General features: G+C 33.0%; 2 protein-coding genes across 2 annotated transcripts; one reads left to right on the plus strand and one right to left on the minus strand.

Moving 5' to 3' along the window:
* The first annotated feature begins 848 nt into the window (after nt 1-848).
* LOC145089098 (uncharacterized) lies at nt 849-1,763 on the plus strand. Its single transcript, XM_079027590.1, has 2 exons — nt 849-1,088; nt 1,407-1,763. The coding sequence occupies exons 1-2, from the start codon at nt 849-851 to the stop codon at nt 1,761-1,763; spliced, it is 597 nt and encodes a 198-aa protein (XP_078883716.1).
* Nucleotides 1,764-21,037: 19,274 nt separating this feature from the next.
* Nucleotides 21,038-22,180, minus strand: LOC145089099 (putative F-box protein At3g52320). Its single transcript, XM_079027591.1, has one exon. The coding sequence runs from the start codon at nt 22,178-22,180 to the stop codon at nt 21,038-21,040; it is 1,143 nt and encodes a 380-aa protein (XP_078883717.1).
* Nucleotides 22,181-25,348: the final 3,168 nt, after the last annotated feature.

Consider the following 25,348-nt stretch of genomic DNA (forward strand, 5'->3'; position numbering starts at 1 on the left):
AGGTATGTGAATTTCCTGACGTCTTTCCCGAGGATCTACCTGGATTGCCCCCGAACCGAGATGTTGAGTTTAGAATCGACCTAACCCCAGGCGCCGCACCAGTAACTAAGTCACCCTATAGATTGGCTCCTTCTGAGATGTAAGAGCTTGCAAGCCAATTACAAGAACTTCTGGACCAGGGTTTCATAAGACCAAGTTTCTCTCCTCGGGGAGCCCCGATCCTGTTTGTCAAGAAGAAGGATGGATCATTTCGGATGTGTATTGATTACAGAGAACTAAATAAGTTAACGATAAAGAATCGATACCCACTCCCTACAATCGATGATTTGTTCGATCAATTACAAGGATCTAGCTACTACTCCAAGATTGACCTAAGGTCCGGATACCACCAACTCAAGGTATTGGAAACCGACATACCAAAGACCGCATTCAGAACTCGGTATGGTCATTACGAGTTTCTTGTCATGTCATTCGGCCTAACAAATGCCCCAGCAGTATTCATGGATCTAATGAACCGTGTTTGTAAACCTTACCTGGATAATTTTGTAATTGTATTTATTGATGACATCTTGATATACTCACAAACAAAGGAGGAACACGACCAACATCTACAATTGATATTGGAACTGTTGAGAAAGGAAAAATTATATGCAAAATTTTCCAAATGTGAATTTTGGATAAGAGAAGTGCATTTCCTAGGGCATGTTGTTAGCAATAGAGGGATACACATGGATCCCGCAAAAATTAAAGCAATCAAGAATTGGGAGGCACCGAGAACGCCGAATGAAGTGTGCCAATTCTTAGGACTTGCTGGTTACTATTGAAGGTTTATCGAAAATTTCTCCAAAATGGCCAACCCTCTCACTGCACTAACACAAAAAGATGTGAAATTCAACTGGGAAGATAAGCATGAAGTTGCATTCCAGAAATTAAAGCACATGTTCTGCAGTACACCAATCCTATCACTCCCTAATGAAACAGAAGACTTTGTCGTTTACTGCGACACATCTTGTCAAGGCATGGGTTGTGTATTAATGCGGAGAGGAAATGTGATTGCTTATGCTTTGCGACAACTAAAAGTGCACGAGGTTAACTACACTACTCATGATCTTGAGCTTGGAGCGGTAGTTTTTGCACTAAAGATTTGGAGGAACTACTTGTATGGTACTAAATGCACAATATTTACAGATCACAAGAGTCTCCAGCATATCTTCGACCAAAAAGAACTCAACATGAGACAACGAAGATGGGTCGAATTGCTAAATGATTATGAATGTGAAATTCGTTATCACCCTGGCAAGGCTAGTGTAGTGGCAGACACTCTGAGTCGGAAAGAGCATGTGAAGCCTAGATGTGTGCATGCACTGACCATGACCATTCATTCCAATATAAGTACACAAATACAGGAAGCCCAACTCGAAGCTGTAAAAGAAGAAAACATTGCGGAAGAAGCCCTGCGAGGAATTGAAAAGCATTTCGAGCTTAGGGATGATGGGACACGATATTTCATGAACAGAATCTGGATGCCTAAATTCGGAGAAATTAGGATTCTAGTCATAGACGAAGCTCAAAAAACGAGATATTCTGTCCATCCCGGATCCGAGAAGATGTACCAAGACCTAAAGATGTTGTATTGGTGGCCGAACATGAAAGCAGAAATTGCTACGTATGTAAGCAAGTGCTTGAGCTGCTCAAAAGTTAAAGCCGAGCATCAAAAGCCCTCAGGATTACTTCAACAACTAGAGATTCCAGAATGGAAATAGGAAATGATCACTATGGACTTTATCACTAACCTACCCCGAACGCCGAGTGGTTATGACACCATTTGGGTGGTAGTGGATAGGTTGACCAAGTCCGCTCACTTCCTACCAATCAAAGAGACAGACAAGATGGAAAAACTGACCCGAGCCTACCTTAAGGAAATCGTCAAACTTCATGGGGTGCCAATCTCTATCATTTATGACAGAGACAGTAGATTTACCTCACGATTTTGGCAGTCCCTCCAAAAGTCCTTAGGAGCACGTTTGGACATGAGCACGGCTTATCACCCACAAACAGATGGCCAGAGTGAACGAACCATCCAAACCTTAGAGGATATGCTCCGATCTTGCGTATTAGATTTCGGAAACTCGTGGGATATTCATTTACCCTTAGTTAAGTTTTCGTACAACAACATCTACCACTCCAGCATAAAAGCTGCAGCATTTGAGGCGCTATACGGAAGAAAATGCCGTTCACCGCTATGTTGGGCAGAAGTTGGAGATACACAACTAGCCAAGAGGCATTCTGGAGATACTATATGAACCGGACATGAAATAACCCATGAGACGACCGAGAAAATCGTGCAAATCAAAGAGCGATTGAAAGGTGCACGTAGTCGTCAGAAAAATTATGTGGACGTAAGACGTAAACCCTTGGAATTCCAGGTGGGCGATAGAGTTATGCTAAAAGTATCACCCTGAAAGGGATGATTAAATTCGGAAAGAGGGGAAAACTAAACCCACGATACATTGGACCCTTCGAAATTCTTGAAAGAATTGGGCCTGTTGCTTATCGCCTCCAATTACCTCAAGAATTGGAAAAAGTACACAATGTTTTCCATGTCTCAAATTTGAAAAAGTGTCTGTCCGATGACACTCTTGTCATCCCTCTCGACGAAATCGAGTTAAACACTGATCTACACTTTATTGAAGAACCAACTGAGATTGTGGACTGTGAAATCAAGAAATTGAGACAAAGTCGCATTCCTATTGTGAAAGTGGGTTGGAATTCAAAAAGGGGACCAGAGTTCACGTGGGAACGAGAGGACCAAATGCAGAAGAAATACCCCCAATTGTTCGACAATGATACACCTATCAATTGAATTTCGGGACGAAATTCTTTTAGCTGGGGGAGAATGTAACAACCGTAAAAATTAGGTCGAGATCCACCGTATAACGACCATAACTAATTGTGATGGAGGACTTAATGTACGATATTCTTATAAAAATAAGTATATATTTATAATAATAAGAATCGTTTAATATATATTATTCTTGTAATGCGACTTATTATTGGAATGCGACTAGTTATATGCTAATAAAATCAATAAGATACATACAATTATGATTATGTAGTGAAAGAATTATATTTATAAAAATACCTAAGTCCTTACAAATGTTATATGTGATAATAAGGGGACTTGATTATTATATGATAAAAATATAACAAAATAAATAAGTATGAGATGTATGTATGTGTGTATATGGTTAGATGTCTCGAAAGTTATCCATAAAAACCGAAGAATCCATTTATGACACCACCAATTTAATAACTTGTACATACAATTAACTCTTAATATAGGCCTTCCAACCACAAATGCCTCAAATTCTCATTATGAAGCAATTACCACTCATTATAAGAGGTTGCTTTAAAGTCTCACTTTGAAGTACAATGTAGATGAGAGACTTTAACAAACAAACACATTCACCTCACGTTTTCTTTCATCTTTCTTTTCTCCCTCACATATTTCTCCACTCATGTAAGTTACTAGTACACATGCATGATGAATGTATGACAAAACTTCTAACTTTCCTCCATGAGTCAAATCCATCTTGAAGCATAAATACCCAGCTATGTTATAATTCTTTTCCTTTACACATTTCAGCCCCAAACTCACCAAAACACCTTAGCCTACCTGTTCTTTCTTTTCTGCATCGTGATCCCCAAGAACACCTCTATTCGGAGGTGTTGTGCACCTGTGTTTCCAGAAAGAAAATAGAACAACAAAGCTGTCAATTTTTCCATGTCTTTGCTGTCAATATAAGCTCCAAACACTCACTGTTTTCGCCCCTACCTGCTGCTCTCTCCTTTGTGCGAAAAAGCTTCGAAAACAGAAAAAAAATTAGGAGGCAAAGAGGCTGCCGAAACAGCCCCTGCCACCTTTTCGCTGTCGAGAACCACCAAAACGGTGGAAACACTTCATGTTTTCTTACCTTTTCGACCCAGAAACAGTCCCATAATCATCATTTCAGCGGGATGGAATAGTTCCGGGTCTTCTTCCAAGAGTTGGTGAAGAGTTACGACAAGAAATTTCCGGAAAGTCAAACGAAACCGAACCGAAAATCACGCACCAAATGTGAGTCTTTATCGCCCCGTTTTTACATTTTTTTACTTATTTGGGGGAGACACATAATTGAGTATTTTGATATAATAAAATGGCAAAACGTTTATATGTTATATGCATACACAATTAGTACTAGAAGCAAAAATTGTTAGAGTCAATGTTTATTATAGATACTATTTTTACAAATGATGTTTGTTAAAAAGGTGGTGGTTAGTAATAGTTATACACAACAATTTTATAAAATGTTAGACTTATTTACAAGCACTTGTGTAAACAAAAAGTTAGATAAGAGTAATCTAGTGTTATATTATTTGTCGGGACAAATAAAAGTATCGTTAAGAACTTATGTCAAAATTTTGATAAATGAACATGTTTAAATTGTCATGATAGGTATAACCATATGACTTGTGTATATTAGGGCATTAAGCTTATTTTTCATCAAGTATTGATAGTAAAAAATTAAACGAGATGATAAAATAAAAATATACAAATGAATTATAAAATGATATCAAGAGTATGAGAATAAACCACAAGTAGTTATATATTATGGTATAATACGAAATCTTGTCGATGAATAATGTGTTTGTATTTCTAAGACTAAAGTTTACTTACAAAAGAAAATATTGCGTTTCAACATTAAGTAAATATTAAAAATACAAAAATATTCGTTTAAAGCATCAACCGGTCAACCGACGTAACACTGACACGTATGAAGTACTCGACTACTCTAAAGGAACGTCTTTCCTATCAGTTGGTAGATTGAAATTATTTGAGTCAATACCGTCTTTTTATTTGAAAGCTAGGTTAAATTTAATATTTAACTAAATGCACTAGAAAAAAATAAGGTCATAAATAAAGATTCGCGTTGGTGATCATTGGAAGCGGCGGATTTTTATTGTCATGTATTTCGCGGATTGTGTATCCCGTGTGTGCTTGTGGGAGGAATGTACCGAAAGGGGTGGATGAGAGAGTTTGTTGATGGTGTGTTTTTCCCTTGTAAGGATCCGATCTTGGAATCGACACCTAGCTCTAAAGCCGTTAATCCAGGAGGAATCATATATTGTAGGTCTATGTACACAACATAGATTTATAATAAAGAACTTTGGTGTAGATCTAATTCTTATGGAAAGATTTATACGAATGGTTATTTTCCGTCTGTGGTTGCTAGCTACAACTTCGTCTGACGAGTCAACAGGCGGCAAGTGTTTCTTTCTTCGTTACTACAGGACTGCTTTTGAACGTTAGTAACAATCTTGATTCCTCTTTATTTATTTCTATTGTGCATGTGTGGCTTGTTTATTGCGCCTATGCGATTTGTGGAGGAGCGACGAATAGTGTTGGTTATGGGCAAATTAATACATTGAAGATTTTTATTCGAAGATGTATAGATCTAGATTGAGTCAATTCTCCCTTGGGACCGAGAGTGTCGAGTGTTAGGACTTTATATATTTCTCCTTACGACATAACTTTTTGTAATGGACAAGATCCAGAGAATAAAAATCGTCATGAAAATGACTAATATTTATCGTTTAAAAAGTGGCTGAATAGAAAAATATGCTTTATAATTTACCGGTCTTTGGAACCATTATTTTGAATTATAAAAATCTTCGGAGTCAAAAGAAAACCTATAAAGCTCACCAACATTATTGTTGACGTATTTTCAAAATGTATGTGTCTCTAGGTGTTCAAGGTGGCCAGAAGAAGTCTCACCACGTGTGAGGAAGATGGGTTTGACGTTGAAAATAAATTGTTGGCTCTATAGTAGCCTTTTGTCTCTTTTATGTTGTAAGAAATTGAAATTCGCGTATAACGCTTTTGGACTATTAAACAATGTGTTTTGTCATATTCACACTTCGGATGAATGTAATGTCGAATAAATTCTGTTATTATTTCATTATATGTTGTTGACTATGATCCAAATGTTTAAGTCGCAACCATGACGTTTCCGCTGTTGGTCGGGGTGTGACAGAAGGAAGATGTTTAACAATCATCGGTTTATGTCTATTTTGAAACCAGAACGAACCGACCGTTTTTTACAAAAAATCGGTCGAACCGGTTAAATGAAACTACTTGAACTGATTTCATTGAATAAAAACACATGAAAAAAAACCATTTTACATAATAAACTTTCGTGGTCTTTTTCACATCAATTTAGATTTTTCTAAATTAAAAATATGGCGAATAGTATGAAGTTTTTTTTGATGCGTTTGTATTCTTCTGAAACTATATTTTGTTTCGGTATTATACTTTATTTTCTTTTTGATGTATGTAGATTGATATAAAATTTATGTTTATGTGCTATGTTAATGTATTTGGATTGATCTAGAACTTGTTTTCATGTATACTTTTAATGTTTTGATTTTTGGACATCAAATTCTTGATTTTTGTATATATTATTTACTAGGCGAATGCCCGCGCGTTGCGCGAAAAACACCTATATAGTGAAGCCTTTACAAATATATGTTTCTTTAAATATAACAATAATGTTGTTAAATTTGATATTATAATTCGTATACTAAATTAATATAATATATAGATTATTTTGAATTATATGATAATATATATACATCTAGTAAAACTGTATTATCTCAATAGTTTGAATGACTTCTATCCGCAAATTACACGTGAATAAAATTAAATATAATATATGGTTTAATGTTATTTATAGTTGTTATTATTGTTAATTAATTATTTATAATTTATTTGCTTAATGTTTTAATTTCTATCATTATAATTATTTAAAACATCAAACATTGTTTTTTTATTTTAAATTTAACAATATAATCATTTATATAGAGTTATTTTTAACTATTGTTACTATAAGTTATAATAAACTACTTATTTGAAAACTTTTAACGATTATAAAAATATCTATAGAAAATATTTTAGTTAAATTGAGATTACAGTTTAGTTTTTCCATTTATCAATAAAAGTTATCACTTTTAACTAATTACAAAATATTCTTTGGTTTTTTTAAGTGGAAATAAAATTTATATTTAAGTTGACACTGTTATTTTATATTTAAATTAACAATTTAAGTATTTTTGTCCAAACTGTTCAAAAGTCGTAGTTTTAAATTGATGATGGTTTACATACAACAACATTTTAAATCTAATAAATTATGTATAATATGTTAAAAGTTAAAGACATAACTTTTTAGGTAGAAGTAAGATATTATTTTAAAATTGAAATTTAGTTTATTTATGATTATACTTTAGGTTTGATATTTATTTAACCCTATTAACGAACTTATAATCATTATTAGAAAGACACTACAATTTATCACTTTTAACTATTTACAAAATATTTTTTGGGTTGTTTAAGGTAAATTAAATTTTATATTTAATTTGACCATATAATATTATATTTAAATTAATAAATTAAGTATTTTATACAAATTATTTCAAAATTGATTCCTTCAAATGATAATGGTTTACATCCAACAATATATTAACACTAATAAATTAAGTATAATTTGTTAAAAATTAAAAAGATAACTTTATAAGTAGAAGTAAAGATATAATTTTAAGATTAAAATTTAGTTTATATATGATTACACTTTAGGTTTGATATTTATTTAACCTTATTAACCAATTATAATTATTAATATAAAGAAATTGAAAAGTCAAGGGAGTTTCAAATTAATATGGTGAAAGGAAAAATGCATGTGAGTTTCAAATGCATGAGGTTCAAGAAAAAATACTAGCTTAATAAGATACTAGGCGAATGCTCGCGCGTTGCGCAGAAACACCTATATAGTTGATGTCTTTACAAATATATATATTTTTTAATATAACAATAACATTGTTAAATTTGATATAATAATTTGTATATACTAAATTGATATAATATATTGATTATTTTGAATTATATGATAATATATACATTTATTATAACTTCAAAATCTCAATCGTTTGAATGACTTCTACTCGGAGGTTACACATGAATAAAATTAAATATAATATATGATTTGATGTTATTTATAGTTGTTTTTAACGTTAATTAATTTTTTAAAATTTATTTTCTTAATGTTTTAAGTTCTATCATTATAATTATTTAAAACATCAAACGTTATTTTTTTTTTATTTTAAAGCTAACAATATAATCATTTATATAGAGTTGTTTTTAACTATTTTATTGTAAGTTATTCTAAGCTACTTATTTGGAAACTTTTAATGATTATAAAAATATATTTAAGAAATATTTTATTTAAATTGAGATTACAACTTTGTTTTTGATTTTATCACTATAATTTAACACTTTTAACTATTTACAAAATATTCTTTACTTTTTTAAATGGAACTGAAATTTATATTTGAGTTGACATTGTAATGCGCAGAAAACCTATATAGTTGAAGTCTTTATAAATTTATATTTATTTAAATATAACACTAACATTGTTAAATTTGATATAATAATTCGTATATTAATTTGATATAATATATTGATTATTTTGAATTATATGATAATATATATACATCCATTATAACATTATAATCTCAATCGTTTGAATGAACTTCTACTCGCGAGTTACACATCAGTAAAATTAAATATTATATATGGTTTAAAATTATTTATAGTTGTTATTGTTAACTAATTTTTTAAAATTTATTTGGTTAATGTTTTAATTTCTATCATTATAATTATTTAAAACATCAAACATTATTTTTTGATTTTAAAGATAACAATATAATCATTTATATAGAGTTATTTTTAACTATTGTTATTATAAGTTATTTTAAGCTACTTATTTAAAAATTTTTAACGATTATAAAAATATATTTAGGAAATATTTTAGTTAAACTGATATTACAATTTAGTTTTTGCATTTATGACTATAATTTATCACTTTTAACTATTTATAAAATATTATTTGGTTTTTTTAGTGGAATTGAAATTTATATTTAAGTTGACACTGTAATGTTATATTTAAATTAACAATTTAATTATTTTTTCCAAATTGTTCAAAAGTTGTAGTTTTAAACTGATAATGGTTTACATGCAACAACATTTTAAATATAATAAATTAAGTATAATACGTTAAAATTTAAAAACATAACTTTATAAATAGAAGTAAATATATTATTTTAAAATTGAAATTTAGTCTATTTATGATTACACTTTAGGTTTGATATTTATTTAACGTTACTAACCAACTTACAATCATTATTAGAAACACACCACCATTTATCACTTTTAACTATTTATAAAATAATCTTTGGGTTGTTTAAGTTAAATAAAATTTATATTTAAGTTGAGCTTATAATGTTATATTTTAATTAATAATTTAAGTATTTTATACAAATTGTTCAAAAATTATACCTTTAAAATGATAATGGTTTACATCCAACAATATATTAAAACTAATAAATTAAGTATAATATGTTAATGTTAAAAAACATAATTTTACAAGTAGGAGTAAAGATATTATTTTAATATTTAAATTTAGTTTATATATGATTACACTTTAGATTTGATATTTATTTAACCTAATTACCAAATTATAATTATTATTATAAAGAAATTGAAAAGTCATGGGAGTTTCAAATGAATGTGGTGAAAGAAAGAAGAATGGGGGTTTCAAATGCATAAGATTCAAGAAAAAATGATAGCTTTATAAGTATGTATGATGTATGATATAGATATAGATATAGATATAGATATAGATATAGATATAGATATAGATATAGATAGAGATAGATATAGATATAGATATAGATATAGAAAGGAAAATAGAAAAAATATATATTACAATTATAGTAACTAGTTAATCCGACGGTGGAACCTGTTAAACCAGTTGAACCGGGAATTGGCCACCATAACGGTTCAACTGAAAAACCGATTTTTTAAAACATTAGTACTATGTTAAACTAAAACATCACAAAAATACAGTCCAAAAATTTTGTTTTAAAACTTATAACAAAACCATCAATCATCCGTCATCATAAAGAAAATCAAGAATCATATATCTCACAACATCATGTCAAATAATGTATCAAAATCATATGAGAAAAATATCAGAGTCTAAACATCCCAGGATAAAACTGTGGTGTGTGTCATACGATCATCCTAAGCCCTTTCCCTTGCTAGTGGTAATACTAGAAACCAAAATTGAAAACTGTAAGCACGAAGCCTACTGAGTCTCCCCAAACTACCACATACCATACACATAACATGCAACTAGGAGATACGGGCCCCACCCACACTCCGCTGTCTAGGAGATTCGAGCCTGGCCCACACTCTGTTGTCTAGGAGATTTGGGCCGCCCACACTCTATTGTCTAGGAGATTTAGGCCCCGCCCACACTCTGCTATCTAGGAGATTCGGGCCCCGCCCACACTCCGATGTCTAGGAGATTTGGGCCCTGCCCACACTCCGCTACTAACATGCATACAAGTATCACACAAACGACAAGTATATCTACTCCTATCAAGAAGTCACATATCTATACTCATATAATATTACGAGATTCGTGCCCTGCCCACACTCGATAACTATAAGATTCGGGCCCCGCCCACACTCGAATAATAATGAGATACGAGCCCCACCCACACTGACATACATAATCAACACATACAAGTATCACACAGACAACAAGTATAGCAATCAAACAATCTAACTGATACCTATACCCTGACAATAATGAGATACGGGCCCCGCCTACACTCAGCTACTAACATATCACATATACGGGACGACCTTGATGCTTTAGACCCGTTCCTACTAAAGGAAACTCACATCACAATGCTGAACTCCTACAGACAAAACTCTAGCTGCTGGATGACAGATTCGCGAACCGTCAACATCAAAATAACACCCAATTAATAATTAGGTTCCAGCACATAAACATAAGTCCATGCTTGGGGCAAAAAAACCCAAATACTTCATATCTTAGCCATCCATTGGCCTTCAATTTTAAACGTATAATACTTGGATTTTTATATTTATCTTCATTTAAAAAAAATACAAACTCAAAATTCTGTTGTGCCTAATCCGAAACATTTAGGGGAGTTTAGTTCATAGAATATTTTTGATAAGAATGAAATTTGTCAAAAAAAAAAGAATATAAAGGATTTTGAATTTGTTATTCGTTTAGTTAACATTTACTAAAATTTGTTTTCTACTAGGTTTACTAATTTTTCAAATGAAATGAAGAGTAATTTATGTAATGTAACCAAAATATCATTACTATTTTTTTGTAACTTATTATTATTTTTAATAAAAATGATAAAACATTCGTTAATTAAACTCTTATTCAATAAATCATATGTTGGAATTGTTGGTGGGAGCGAATGCGTGCGGGTGTGGGGTGGGTGTCAGACTCAATGTCAACGTCGGTGTGGGTTTCATGGAGTAGGCATTTATATATACATATGGTTGTGGGTACATGATAGGGTGTATGGTGCAAGGTGAGGTGGGGTGGGTGGGGTGTGGTGGTTTGTGTGTATGGTATAGGTGTTAGGGTGCGGGTAGGTTATGTGTATGAGAAGGGTGGGGCTGCGTGTGGTTGTGGGTATGGTGGAGTCGTGTAAGTGTAAAGATGGGATGGGGTAGGGTAAGTGTAAAGGTGGGATGGGGGTAGGGTAAGTGTGTGTATATGAGTTTTGGGTGGGTGGGTGAGTATATGCGTAGGTAGTTTCATGTAGGTGTGGGGTAGACGTCAACATTGACATGGCTTGTTTGTGTTGGCTTGTGCATGTACATGTGGACGTGGGGTTGAGGGTGGGCATGTGGGCGTGGGCTGTGGATGTAAGCATGGGATTGGATGGGTGGATGAATACTTTCTAATTTTTCTTTTGTTTAGTCCAAAATCAAAACATTTTTCAAATTTGGCTCTTCTTCAATTAATTAATTTTGGTCTCTAGAAATTTGAAATAAGAATAAAAAATCGATAAGAAACCTTGAATTAGTGACCACAATAGAAAAATATTTCAATTTTATACTAAATATAGTAAACGTCAGAGAGCATACTCACCATTTTTGTAATTTATGTTATGACAAAAGTAATCAAAACACGAAATATAACTAACAGAAACTACATGAATCGAATTTATATACAAGATTCACATAATTAGAAAAACATACTTTAATGTTGATGTTTACAGCAAAATCTCAAAAATACGAAAATATGTTGATTGCAGCCTACGAATTGCAGTGTCCTAGGACATAAATTGCCCATATATGAGTCTGTTTTGAGGATACAACAATCAATAAGAACAAATTTTGATTCCCGCAAAATTGTAAAAATATATAAAGAGTGTACGTTTTACTCTAAAACTCAAATCTGACTTTTGGTGATGTATTTATAGGCTTCATATTGGCAGTTTATCATTTCCAACCAACACACATGTTTATATAGTACTAATAGAAGGCTTTATAAAGGAGTAAAAATTTCTTTTTACTTGCAATGTGAGACAAGTCCCATAAAGGTTATTTTCTTTAAAAAAAGTTCCAACAATTTATTCTTATTTAACCCTAACAGTAAATTTGTTTGTTACATATTGTGTTTTTGGAAGTTTAATCCAGCTCTGGAAGGTTTTGGTAACGTGAAGAATGTTAGGAACAACAACTTAAGGTTCACGAAGGCCTTTTAAGAAGAAGACTGTGAGGACTAACAATTTAAGCTAGAAATAATGGTAACCAATCTGTAACCATATATTTGAAGCAGATGTTAAAATCGATTATGATAATGCAAATCAATTTTTATAGTAGAAGATAAGGCATCCAAATGTTCATCAACAATCTGAAGTGAACTTCAGTCAAAAGCTATGAATTGCTTTCTTAATTTCCTCGGCCTACTTCGGTCAACACCAACTAAGTTCAATTGAATGTGTTTACTTTTTCGTCAAAATATATGCAATTTACATTGTGTTTGAGTACTGCCTCAATGGTTTTTTTTTTTTTTTTTTTCAATTCAAGGCCACGTTTGTTGAGTTGTTGATATTACGATTTAGTGATTTCATGTTAAATTTGTTTGTGAAAGTGCAAAAATATTGAAGGTTGGTTTTTTCTCCTCTTTAAATTGTATTCAATCATATGTGTTTGATAAAATGTCATAGTGAATTTTCTTTTAGGATCGAAGGATGATATTTTGTGTACCAATATATCTTTTCTTTTTCTTGAATGAGGTGGATAATATACGATGTATGTACCACAATTTTCTCTACATAGTTGCTAATACATGTCGGATCTTCTCATGACGTTTATTTTGTTAAAAACTTACGTTAGGGTGGATGAGCTGGGACAGATTATATCACAAGGTGATTTGGTGAAAGCTTCATTGTGTGCTACCATGGGGACTTCACAACCCTCCGGAGAGTTTGTCAAGATAACCTTGCAACCAAATCACAACTACAAGAATTATTCAATGTAATATTAAACTAGACAATGATAATGGAGTTGATTATTTCTTAAGTTTGATTCTAAATTGATTTTATTGGTTTCCATGTTGGGTACATGTGGATGAGGATATAATACTACTCTCTTTGCATAACACGCAATGTTATTAGATATCATGTCAATTTCTCTCATGTTTTGTTTTTTTTCTTGTTTGCATTTGTTTGACAAGTGTATAAAATATTCTAAGTTTGTTATTAATCTTATAAAGACACTAACATATCATTTATAGAATATATACTTTAAAATGTTTTATCAAAAAAATATTGATCTTTATGTTAATGTAGTAATTGTAGCATATAATTATTTATTTGGCATTTATTATGATAAAAGATATATTTTTTTTACTAAATTATGCTATAAAATGTATAAACTATATACATTTTGTGTTACAAGGTCATTTTTGTCATTGTCGGTTAATTTTATTCCTTTAATTAATATATCCTAACTACCGAACAATATAGGTGGTTGTTTCATTCCTTTCAAGCCAGGTAACCAGTCATATACTGGAATGGTAATGATTGATTCAATTACCTCATTCATTCCATACATGGTTCATTCCATGCCTTTGTCATTCTATTCCATTAAACTTTGAGAAGTTATCATTGCTTAATTAAGCAACACAATGGGCTTAAATAGTGTTTTTCTTCCACATAACTCTCTCCTTTTCCATTAGAGAGGATTTAAGTGGTGTGTAAATATTTTAGTTTTCAAATATCATTTTCTAAAGACATCTTAAATGATGGTTTTAATACAAATCAAACGTATGTGTTAGACTGGTTTCATTTTTCTTACAAACATCAATTCTGAAACTGCAAATAAATCAGTTTATCAAATTGCTTATGTATTATTTTGTATTATAATTGTTATTATTTTCAAAACATTTACCATAGATTTTAAAGTATTTAGAGGATGTTGGAATTCTTAATGAAAAGAAAGTCAGAAAGTTTTGACTCTATAAGAGATTGATGACTACTATTTAAAACCATTCTCCCATACCATAAAAACGAACAACAAAATCTTGATTACAATGGTAAAACAAATCGATTTGCATATCAAAAATATGGAATCAGTGAATAAACTCGTGAACATAATCAAATTTGAGGAAGAAGGTGATTCAAAAAAAAAAAAAAAAAGAAATTGGATTGGTGATGAAAATGTAATCGACATGCTTGTGAGGTGTGACAAAACTACCTAAATTGTTATCATTTTCATTTGAAGTAGACACCTATATTTCACTGATTTAATTGCTCATGTATCTTTTTTTAGGGTCTTTGGGTATCATATTCATAATAAATGTTTCCATATTAACCTCCAAAGTATTTAAACATTACATGTTCGATGAAAACTGAATATCATTCACAATTTCATCTAAGAAAAATATATTAGCAAATGATATAAGCAATATATGATCACATTGACACCTATAAATTACTCATACTATTACAAATACCCCAAGTGTCACAGTTTAACAGCAGAAACAGCAAAATTTCAGGTCACAACAAAAATTTTAGGCATATTGTTTACAATAATATATTAATTTCTAATATAAAATACATATACCTTTTTATCAACTTCATCTAATCTGCAGATATCTTCTAATAATATATTAACTTCTAATATCTCAAAAAATAACACATTTTTCTCTTTCATAATTGGTCATAATCTAGAATCAGTGAAAAACATAGACTTCCCCTAACGTCATCTAATTGGGGCCAAATAAAGAGTCGTAATCTTAACCCTATTACCAATTTTATTGCATTTATGCTTTGTCTAGAAAAAAAGACATAATTACCCTTTCCTGATCTTGATTTTTTCCTGTTTGGCCTTAATATTTTACCTAGAAATCTCCCAAAAAGATTAAATCTTGATAATGCAACATGTATGCATTAAATAATCAATAATTGTATCATTAATTTCATGAGTATGTGAATGTATTTACTTAATGATATGATTTTTCGGAAAAGCAATGGAAACTAAATTCAAATTAGATTGATATAGGATTTTATACATAAAGAAAGTTGGAAATCTTTTATCATAAATTTCAATAAATATATGAAAGTATAAAGTTAAGAAGTTATAACTATTGGGAAAATAAATCAAAAGTGAACTGATATGATACCTCAAATGATCATAATCCGATAGTTTATCATTTTTTTCAAGAGCATATGAACATAAAATTATTAATAATATCTATTTCTTGGGAAACTCAGCGGAGAAGGGTTGGGAACAAAGATGATAAGAGAAATTTTCAAGAAATATAATCAAAAGTGCTAGGAATTTTCAAGGTAAAAATTTACTTAAAAGAGCATGTCGATGAATTATATTTAGAAAGGAAAAAAAGAAGAGGGACATGTTAAAATGTAATCTAGATTTCGGGGTAGTTTGGTAATTCAACAGGTTAGTTATTAGATAGTTATATATGAAAGGGTACGATGGTTGGGTCAAAAGTCAAGATGGTTGAAGGCCTATATATTGTCGTATGTAATGTTCTGTAAAGCTGTTCTTGAATGTTAATAAAAAGCCTTTAATTTTAGAGTTCAAGAATCATCTTCTTTCTCCTTCTTCTTCTTGTGATCGCAGAATCATATTTCTGCAAATTACATGTTTATTTAATTGTGATTTCTCCAATATAGTGGTATCAGGGCCTTTGGTTCAAGAATGAAAGATGAAGAAAATAGTGAAGGCACTGAAGAAGAAGAGGATGGTGAAGAAGATGCGAAGGAGATGGAATATGGTTGTGGTATAGGACTGGTGATTGGATGCTTGTTGTTTCTGCCCCTGGTGATGGGACCGATGGCACCATCTTCGCTCCCTGTCCGGATTCATCACATGTGCGTTTTTGAAGTCGATGTATTTCCGATCCAGATGAAAAGATTCTAGGGTTGATGATGATGATGATGATGATGGATGCATGGTTCTGTAAAGGAACAAATGATTGATGAAAGGATGTTTGTTCATGTGTGGTGTATGATGAATGCCAAGTGAAAAGATCTTGGTATGAATGTACGTGTGTGGAAGAATGGGGACTTCAAGAAGATGAAGTCTAAACCCCTACAAGTTGTTTTGTAATGTTTGGTGTTTGCGTGTTTTTTGATCCTGATGAAAAGATTCAGGACGAAGATTGATGATTGAAGATTGAAGATAAAATTTTTGAAGAATATTGAAGTCTCCTTTTGAGTTATACAAGTCTAGATTATGAGGATGTGCTTGAAGATTGTTTAAAGGAATCTGATCCAGAAATGCTTCTGAAAAAAGCCCTTGTATGTATTCTCGATGGAAAGTGGAGGAGTGCACAAAAGAAGTTTGTTTTTTTTTGTAGGAACATAAAAGGCTGCAAATAAGCATTAGTCAACATGCCTGTGGTTGTGGTTCTTGACAGGGGTAAAGAGAGAAGACTTTCCAAAGGTGATTTTGACAATTCACTTTCGGAAAGTACAAGTACAAGACAAGAAGGGACATGCCTGTTACTGTTTACTTATTTGCTGGAATGAAAAGGTGGTGATTTTATTTGACTAAATGGGTAAGAGAAGAAGTCTAGATTAGGGGGAATGTTAAAATGTAATCTAGATTTCGGGGTAGTCTGGTAATTCAACAGGTTAGTTATTAGATAGTTATATATGAAAGGGTACGATGGTTGGGTCAAAAGTCAAGATGGTTGAAGGCCTATATATTGTCGTATGTAATGTTCTGTAAAGCTGTTCTTGAATCTTAATAAAAAGCCTTTAATTTAGAGTTCAAGAATCATCTTCTCTCTCCTTCTTCTTCTTGTGATCGCAGAATCATATTTCTGCAAAATTACATGTTTATTTAATTGTGATTTCTCCAACAGGACATACTTTTAAGGCCTTTAAAGAACACTAACACCTTTTGAAGTCTGTAAAGACTAAAGAAAGAGCACCAACAACACTAGATTATGAGTATCCGAATGATTCTCCATTGTTCTATATAATTAATGACTTATATCTAACTTTTTTACAAATTTGCCCTGAGTATGTTTTCCTTTTGTTTGCTGAAGTGTGTTGTCATTTTCTCAAATGCTTATTAAGCACTTGAGCATCACTTAAGTGGACACCACTTTATCAGAACAACAGGGATAAAAAAGACTTATGACATACTATGTCCATGGCACAAAAGGCTCTTGTAATGTTGGACTACATATATAGTTCAATAAAGTTTTCAATTCTATGTGAAATATACTAAATAGCACTAAAAATGACAAGATAATCTTGTGGACAAACATCATTCTAAATAACATCTTCTAATAGATGGTTATGGACGAATAATTTAGGTTGGAATTTTACCAAAAAGTGAAGCATTGCAATTTGCATCTTATATATGACTTGAGGAATTGTTCAATTTGTATGGCTGGGGACATATGAAGTTAAGAATTGAAAATAACTACATTTGTAAATGCTATTTTACAGCCAAAATCTAGTTCCAGTTTCATATATCAGAATGATATTTTCTTTAATTGTTCAAACGACGTAGGGAATTAACAATTCATACAACTACTTCAACTGAAGAAACTGAGACGAGCCGTTGATGTTGGTTTTAACACACCAAACCCTTACTCTTTTGAATTCACTCACCTCAAATAGAAAAAAGAAAACTGACCTTAACACATCAATTTCGACGTAAAATAAAAATCCAGATAGAGGGAGATGGTACCAAAGTTGGTTGAGGGGAAGAGTGACGAGAAGGATAAATTGAAGCTCTCCAAGCCAGAGCAAAGCTCCCCAGAGCTCCATTGATTTTAGAAGAGTAATGTGTGTGAAAATTTTATGGAGTCGAGTGGGAAGATGTAGGGTTTTTTTTTGCTGCTGGAACTGGTGGTCACGGTTGACAACAATGGTTGATTGGCCCATCGTGTTTGCATTCGAGCCACATTAAATGCATTTCTTTCATACATGATAAGACCAAGCAAACACCTTGGATTTAGGGAAGAAATTGTGTCAAGAGAATGGAGTAGAAGAAGAGTATGCAAATTTACCCTTGAAACGTTAAGCGTTACAGGGAGGATTTCAGTACACCAACATGAGATTGTGGGTCGTTTAATGGAAATTGGAAGTTGCACGTTGCATTTAGTTACGGAAAAAGAGTTTTCATTTTCCGTTTCCCTTTTCCCCTTTCAGTTTTCGTTGTTCATTTTTAGTTTTCATTAGAAAATTTAGAAAACGCATTTTGTTAAAACTTATTCGTTTTTCATTTTCAGTTTTAGAAAATTAGAATACGCGTTTAGATGTGTATATTTATAATGGTTTTCACTTTTAGAAAACGGTAGCTGTGGTAGGGTGGGGGTGGGGGCAACGACGGGGGGCAGTGGTGGTGTCGATGATGGAGACGGTGGTGGTGATGGTGGCGATAGTGGGGTGGCAGTGGTGGTAGTGACGGCGGAAATTGTGGCAGTGGTGGTGATGGCGGCGACGCTGGTGCTGTTGGTGATGGGGTAGTGGTGGTGGTGATGGTAGGTTGGTGATTGTGGTTGTGGTGTTGGGTGTGTGTGTGTAGGTGTATGTATTTATGGGGGTGGAGGTGGGGGTGGGTGTGTGTATGTGTGTTTGTATGGGTGGGGATGGGGATGGGTGTGTGTGTGTGTGTTTGTTTGTTGGGACAGGCTTGGGAGTGGGTGTGTGTGTATCTGTGTTTGTGTTTGTGGGGGTGGGCATAGGAGTGGGTGTGTGTGTGTGTGTGTGGGTATGTATGTATGTGTGTTTGTGGAGGTGGGCTTCAGAGTGGGAGTGGGTGGATGTGGGTAGGTAGGAGTGTGGTGAGTTGGGGTGTTAATGTGGGGTAGTTAGAGGTGAGAGTGGGGGTGTAGTTATATATTAGAAAAAAAATTAGGAATTAGAAAAATATAGAAAACAATGATTATCGGTTTTCCAAAAATTTCCAACTTCTTTGTAATTTTAGAAAACAGAAAATTTTCATTTTTCGTGAAAAATTTAGTAAAATAAACGAACTAATTGCGTTTTCAAAACTCTCATTTTTTTTGGAAATTTTTTCCGAAAAACGACTAATTTTTCCACAACTAAAAGCACCCGTAGGTTTTGATGCTGGAATGTGGGAGAAGCAACTGGTAAATTCAACAATTGGTATATGCATTGAACTGTGTGGGTCGAAGAAACGTGGGGAGAAGTTGAAAAGGATATTGAGGGTCTCGTGGGCGAGGGTTGCGATCTTCAGATCGTGATGAAGGAGACCGTGGGAGGAAGTAGAACCAGAATGAAAACGATTGAGATCTAACCTTAAATAGTGAGTTTATGTGGTTGTAATGCGATGTTGGAGAGATCCGAGGGCTGAAAATCTGGGAGTGGTTTTTGATGCTTGGCGTTAATTATATTATTAATTAATTTTTTTTTTTTGAGAATTTTAAATAATACATCTCATAAGGTAATTCAATAAATAAGGTAATCCAATAAAAACCTTCTTTTATTGTGGTCGTTTTATTTTTATAAGCAATTCAACATTCAGTTATATATTATCATTATTTTTTTTTTAATTTACAAAATAAAATTGTCTCATATATCTTAAAAAAATTATAAATATATTTAGTTGCATCAACTATTATAACTCTACATAAATAAAAGAAAAATAGAAATATTTTAATTAATAATTTATTGAAAATATTTAATTAATAATTATGACTTTTTATATAAAAATTTATTTATTTTTATAACCATGATCACCATGGTTTATAATCTAGTTATATAATGTTTTTAAGTTAACAAAATAATTGTAGCATATAATTATTTAGTAGTCATTTATTATAAAAAAGTTATTTTTTTACTCATTTATATATGATGTAAAATAGATAAACTAAATACATTTTGTGTTCCTCTCATTGTCGGTTAATTCTATTCCATTCAATAGTATTTCCTAGCTGCCAAAAAACATATTTTTCTTACAAACAGCAATGCTGAAACTTCAAATAAATCAATTTATCAAATTGCTTATGTATTATTTTGTAATCATAATTGTTATTGTTTTCAAAACGTTTACCATATTATAAAGAATTCAAAGGAAGTTGGAATGCTTACGATAAAGAGAGTTGAAAAGGATTATTGATGATGACTATTTGAACCCATTCTCCAAGACCGTGAAAACGAACAACCAAATCTTGATTCCAATGGAATAACAAATCGATTAGCGTATCGAAAATAAGGAAGAAGTGAATGAGTTCTAAACAGAATCAAACTTGAGGAAGAAGGTAAAGTAAAAAAAAATGGGAATTGGATGGGGAAGAAAATGAGGCTGATTTTTTGCTTGAACATCAAGAATTGATTAATCAGATGAAAGTGGAGTTAAAAAATGCAAGAACAGCATAAACAACAAAATTTCATGTCTCAAACCTTACCCATTAGGCCAACCTGTTGAGGTTACAAAAATATTATTCAACTCCCAACAAAAATTTTACGCATATTGTTTACAATATTATATTAACTTCTAAAAAAAATACATATACCTTTTTATCAACTTCATCTAATCTGCAGAAATGTTACTTAATTGTCCACTCCAAAAGTCATTTGTTATATGCTAGACATCATCTTCAACCTCAATATTGCGATCAGACTGACCTATCAAAACTAGTGTATCTATGTAGGAATGCACAAAGAATGTTCCAGGTTTTCCATACATCCCAAGATATTTGAAGCATTCAATGTTGGGGTCATACACCATAAGTGCACCCTGTTCGTAACACATATGAGCATTTTCCACTTCCACCATAGGTTTAGCATTCTTCCTAAATCCAAGTGTTGTTATTGACATTGACCAATATTGTGGTGCCTCAACAGTAAATCTCTTTGTAAATGATTTCTCAACACCATTCTCTATCATCCATACACTACAAGCACGTTTCTGATAGCTATCATATTCAAGCATGACAAGAGACTCCCTTACCATAGAAATACACAACTGTTTTGGAGAGTGGCGACTTAAACTATCAGGGAGTTCTACCACTCCAAAACTCTCATTAGTTATGTCAAATGACAATATAAAATTATGATTCGGTAACTCACTATCTACATTCATAGGGTCAAAAGCACACCAATAAATAAACCTATCAACAACAACCTGAGGCCAAATGATATGAAATGGTTTACTAGGAAGATTGTTAGATAGATTTCTCCAATTGCCTGAGCTCATAGTGTAAACATTAGCTTCACAATGGTAGCTAGTTTTGTGAAATTGTGTGATCTCTACTATCTTAGGGTCTGTAGTCACAGGGGAAACCCCAAAACAAAGATTAGTTTCAGGATTCAGATTAAACTTGTTAGGCATAGGAACAATGATTGACTTTCTAATCGAAGGATTCCAAAGAACAACCATCTCCGTTCCCAAGTTATAACCATGGAAACAAACTATCCCAAAAGAAATACCAACTATATTTGCATTTTTGAGTAGTTTAATGGAATGAGGAAGGGTATGAACAAACCTCTGGTGAGGGAAAATGTCATCATCTACGAAAGAAAGATACTTTCCAACAGTGTCAGATTCCTTATCTTCATACCTTATAAGGAGATGCTGCGACTCAGTAACGCTGTGAGCAGCGACAAAATTAGAGTTGTCAATCAAAGATTTCCATGTTTTCGAGACGGCTCTGAACTGAAGCAATGATACGATAGGAAGCCTTTTGATGATCAGCTCTTGGATATGGAAAGGAATTTCGTCGGACATTTTGATTTCGGATACTGCTGCGTATGAAATTCTAGGGTTTTGCAATCGGATGGAGGAAGGGGGGATTTGGCATTAGACGAGTTCAAAAGAAAATTGAGTAGTTCGATAGATAGACATAAGATGCACACCACTACTAGCGGTCGCAACGGTAACCAACCACAGAGCGGATTCAACTAAAAACCCGGTTTTTAAAACATTGCTTCCTAATGTTTGTAACTCATGTGGGGATCATACTATTCATCCCCCGGACCAAGTTTCCTTTTTAGGCCTAATATGTTTCTCTTTTCTGCTCTTAATATGAGCTCATATGTAAATAATATCTCTCAAATCTAGCAATCATCTAAATTAAATCTCAACCCCTTTGATGATCGCTCTGCATTTAACTTTGAAGAATCAAGGGTTGAGAGAAGAAAATTAGCATGATCTTCTCCTCCAAGATTTTCGCCTTACGACAGCGTATCCCGAAATAAGAATTCAGTTACCGCCAGTCCTAACCCTCCACCTGCGATTAGCGTTCCTATCGATCATCTACTCTCAATCGACCTTAAAACGACCATGGTTGAATCTGGTTCCCCATGCATCTCTTCGTCTGATTTATCTACATCAATCGAAATGATGAACATTTCTAAACTTGGCTATGATATTGGTTTTCACATCGGTGTTGGAAACCATATACTTGTTGAAGTAATGAATGGTGAAAATGGAGATATTCCCATTTCATACACAAGAAAAAAAAAAAAAAAAAAAAAACTCTCCTTAAATATTTCTGGTATCAGGGCAACTCATTTGGTACAATGGGTGAATAGATTAAAAATTATCTCACAAAATCATTTTTCTATGTCTTCAAGAAACTCGGGTCTTAGACTCGTCCTTTATTGGTATTCGTGGATGTTGGTGAGATTTAGGAAAGAATGGATAATATGATGGGTGAAATCAAAGACATAATGCTCGAAAGTACTTGTGTTACCTATTACCCACAAGTAGAGAAAATAATTTTAACTAGGTGGGAGAAGATGAATATCCAACTACATTGTTTGGGGTTTGCATTAAACCCACGATTTTCTGATATACAATATATTAAAAAAATGGCACCCGGTAGTATGCAAAGGAAACCACCAAATCTAGACAAAGAGGTTATGCAAGGTGTCATGGAATCCTTCAATAGATTTTCTGAAAATGAAGAGGAAGGAAAAATGTTACGAGATGAATTCATAGCATTCTTTATGAAGAAAGGTATCTAATCTATGGCGGAAACACAAACGGATGCTTTAACAATGGATCCAGATTGGTGGTCAGCCTATGGAGCCGAAACCCGGATTTGCACTTGGTGGCAAAGAAGGTATTTTCACAACCTATTTGTAGCTCGTCCGCAGAAAGGAAGTGGAGTACGTATTGTTATATTCATAATGTGAAAAGAAACCATTCGAATGAAAAAAGAGCCGATAAATTGGTTTACATTCACCCCAACATTCGATTTCTATCTTGTTTCCACTTATCATACAAATGCAGTCCACAAAAAAAGTGGGACGTCAATCCTGAAAGCACTTATATTGAAAGTTTAAGTTCACGGTTAGATGACATGGTTTGGGAGAATTTAGATGAAGAAAATGTGGAGAATGGAAAAGGAAAGAGGCGGCGGGTTGATCGACATGTTAGGGACCAAATGTTCCTACTTTTTGTTTGGAATTGAATGATTTGTGTCTGTTTTTGAGTTATTTGTTTCTATCTTTTGATGTCTAACATGTAACTTTTCATGTTAAATGTTTATATTTAATGAATCATGTTTGTTTTTGGTATGTTGCTTTTAACTGTTTAAAATTTGTTGTTAACAGTTTATAAATTACAAATCTGCATTTTGTTAACTGTTTATCCATTTTTCTGCAACATGATTTTGCATTCTATTAACTGGTAATATGCATTGATATTGAATACAAATCAAATATTGATAGTATATCGGATTTTGTAATTTGAAAACATGTACATTGAATCCGAAAAACTGGTACGTACCTGTTGGAAAATTAATTTCATTAATTTCCAAAAATGGATTTTCTCCATTTTTGAGCATAAATTTAATACTCTAATTATAATCAAAACGAGTTATTGGTTATATATGTGTGTTCTCCTCCGTGATATCTACGTTCCGATATATCATACGTCCAAAACGGATTTAAAATGAATGAGAAATTGCTTGCCAAAGTAAGGCAATTGAAGAGAAGATAAAGAAGTCAAGTGGGGTTTTTAAAACTCATCCCACATTGGTGGAAGAAGGAAAAGAAAATTGATTTATAACTACAATGTAACATCCCAAAAACACAGTTTGAAAATTTCGTTTAGTTTAATAATAAAAATCATAGTCGATAAACCTCATATAAAAATCATAAGCAATGTCTCTCAAAATATTATAACAATTGTAAAATATATCAGAGTATAAACATCCTAGGCTGAACAAATGGTGTGTGCATTGTAATCTTCCTGAGCTCCTCTTTAGAAAAACTGAGTACCTGAAACCAAAAACTGAAAAGGTAAGCACAAAGCTTAGTGAGCTCCCCCAAACTACCACATACCATACAACATATAAAGCACATAATGGGCCTTGCCCACTGCATCAGACCGAGGTCCGGACTAACTATGACCTTGTCCCTTGCATCAGACCAAAATCTAGACTCACTAGGGCCTTGCCCCCTACATCGGACCGAAGTCCGGAAACTGACTGGGACCTTGTCCCATGCATCGGACCGAATTCCGGACTAACCGGGGCCTTGCCCCCTGTATCGGACCGAAGTCCGGAAACTGACTGGGACCTTTTCCCCTGCCTCAGACCGAAGTCCGGACTAACCGGGGCCTTGCCCCCTGCATCGGACCGAAGTCCGGAAACTAACTGAACATAGCATAACATAAACATATAGCATAAACATATCAACTAGCATGAACACATATACTGCATACTGCATCGGGCCGTAGCCCAGAACACATAACACATAAAACCTGTCTGAGCCACGAAGGCATCAAACATACTAACTACTACATCGGACCGAAGTCCGGAAACTACTGCTAACTAAACGGGCCGGCATTGTGGCCTTAGACCCATTCCTACTGGAAGGAAACTCACCTCGTGATGCTGACTGCTGAACTCCTGAATGAGAAATCCCTGACTGCTGCTCCGGCTGC

Source organism: Lactuca serriola, chromosome 2 (assembly GCF_051521515.1).
Source record: "Lactuca serriola cultivar US96UC23 chromosome 2, Lser_US96UC23_V15, whole genome shotgun sequence".
NCBI classification, from domain to species: domain Eukaryota; kingdom Viridiplantae; phylum Streptophyta; class Magnoliopsida; order Asterales; family Asteraceae; genus Lactuca; species Lactuca serriola.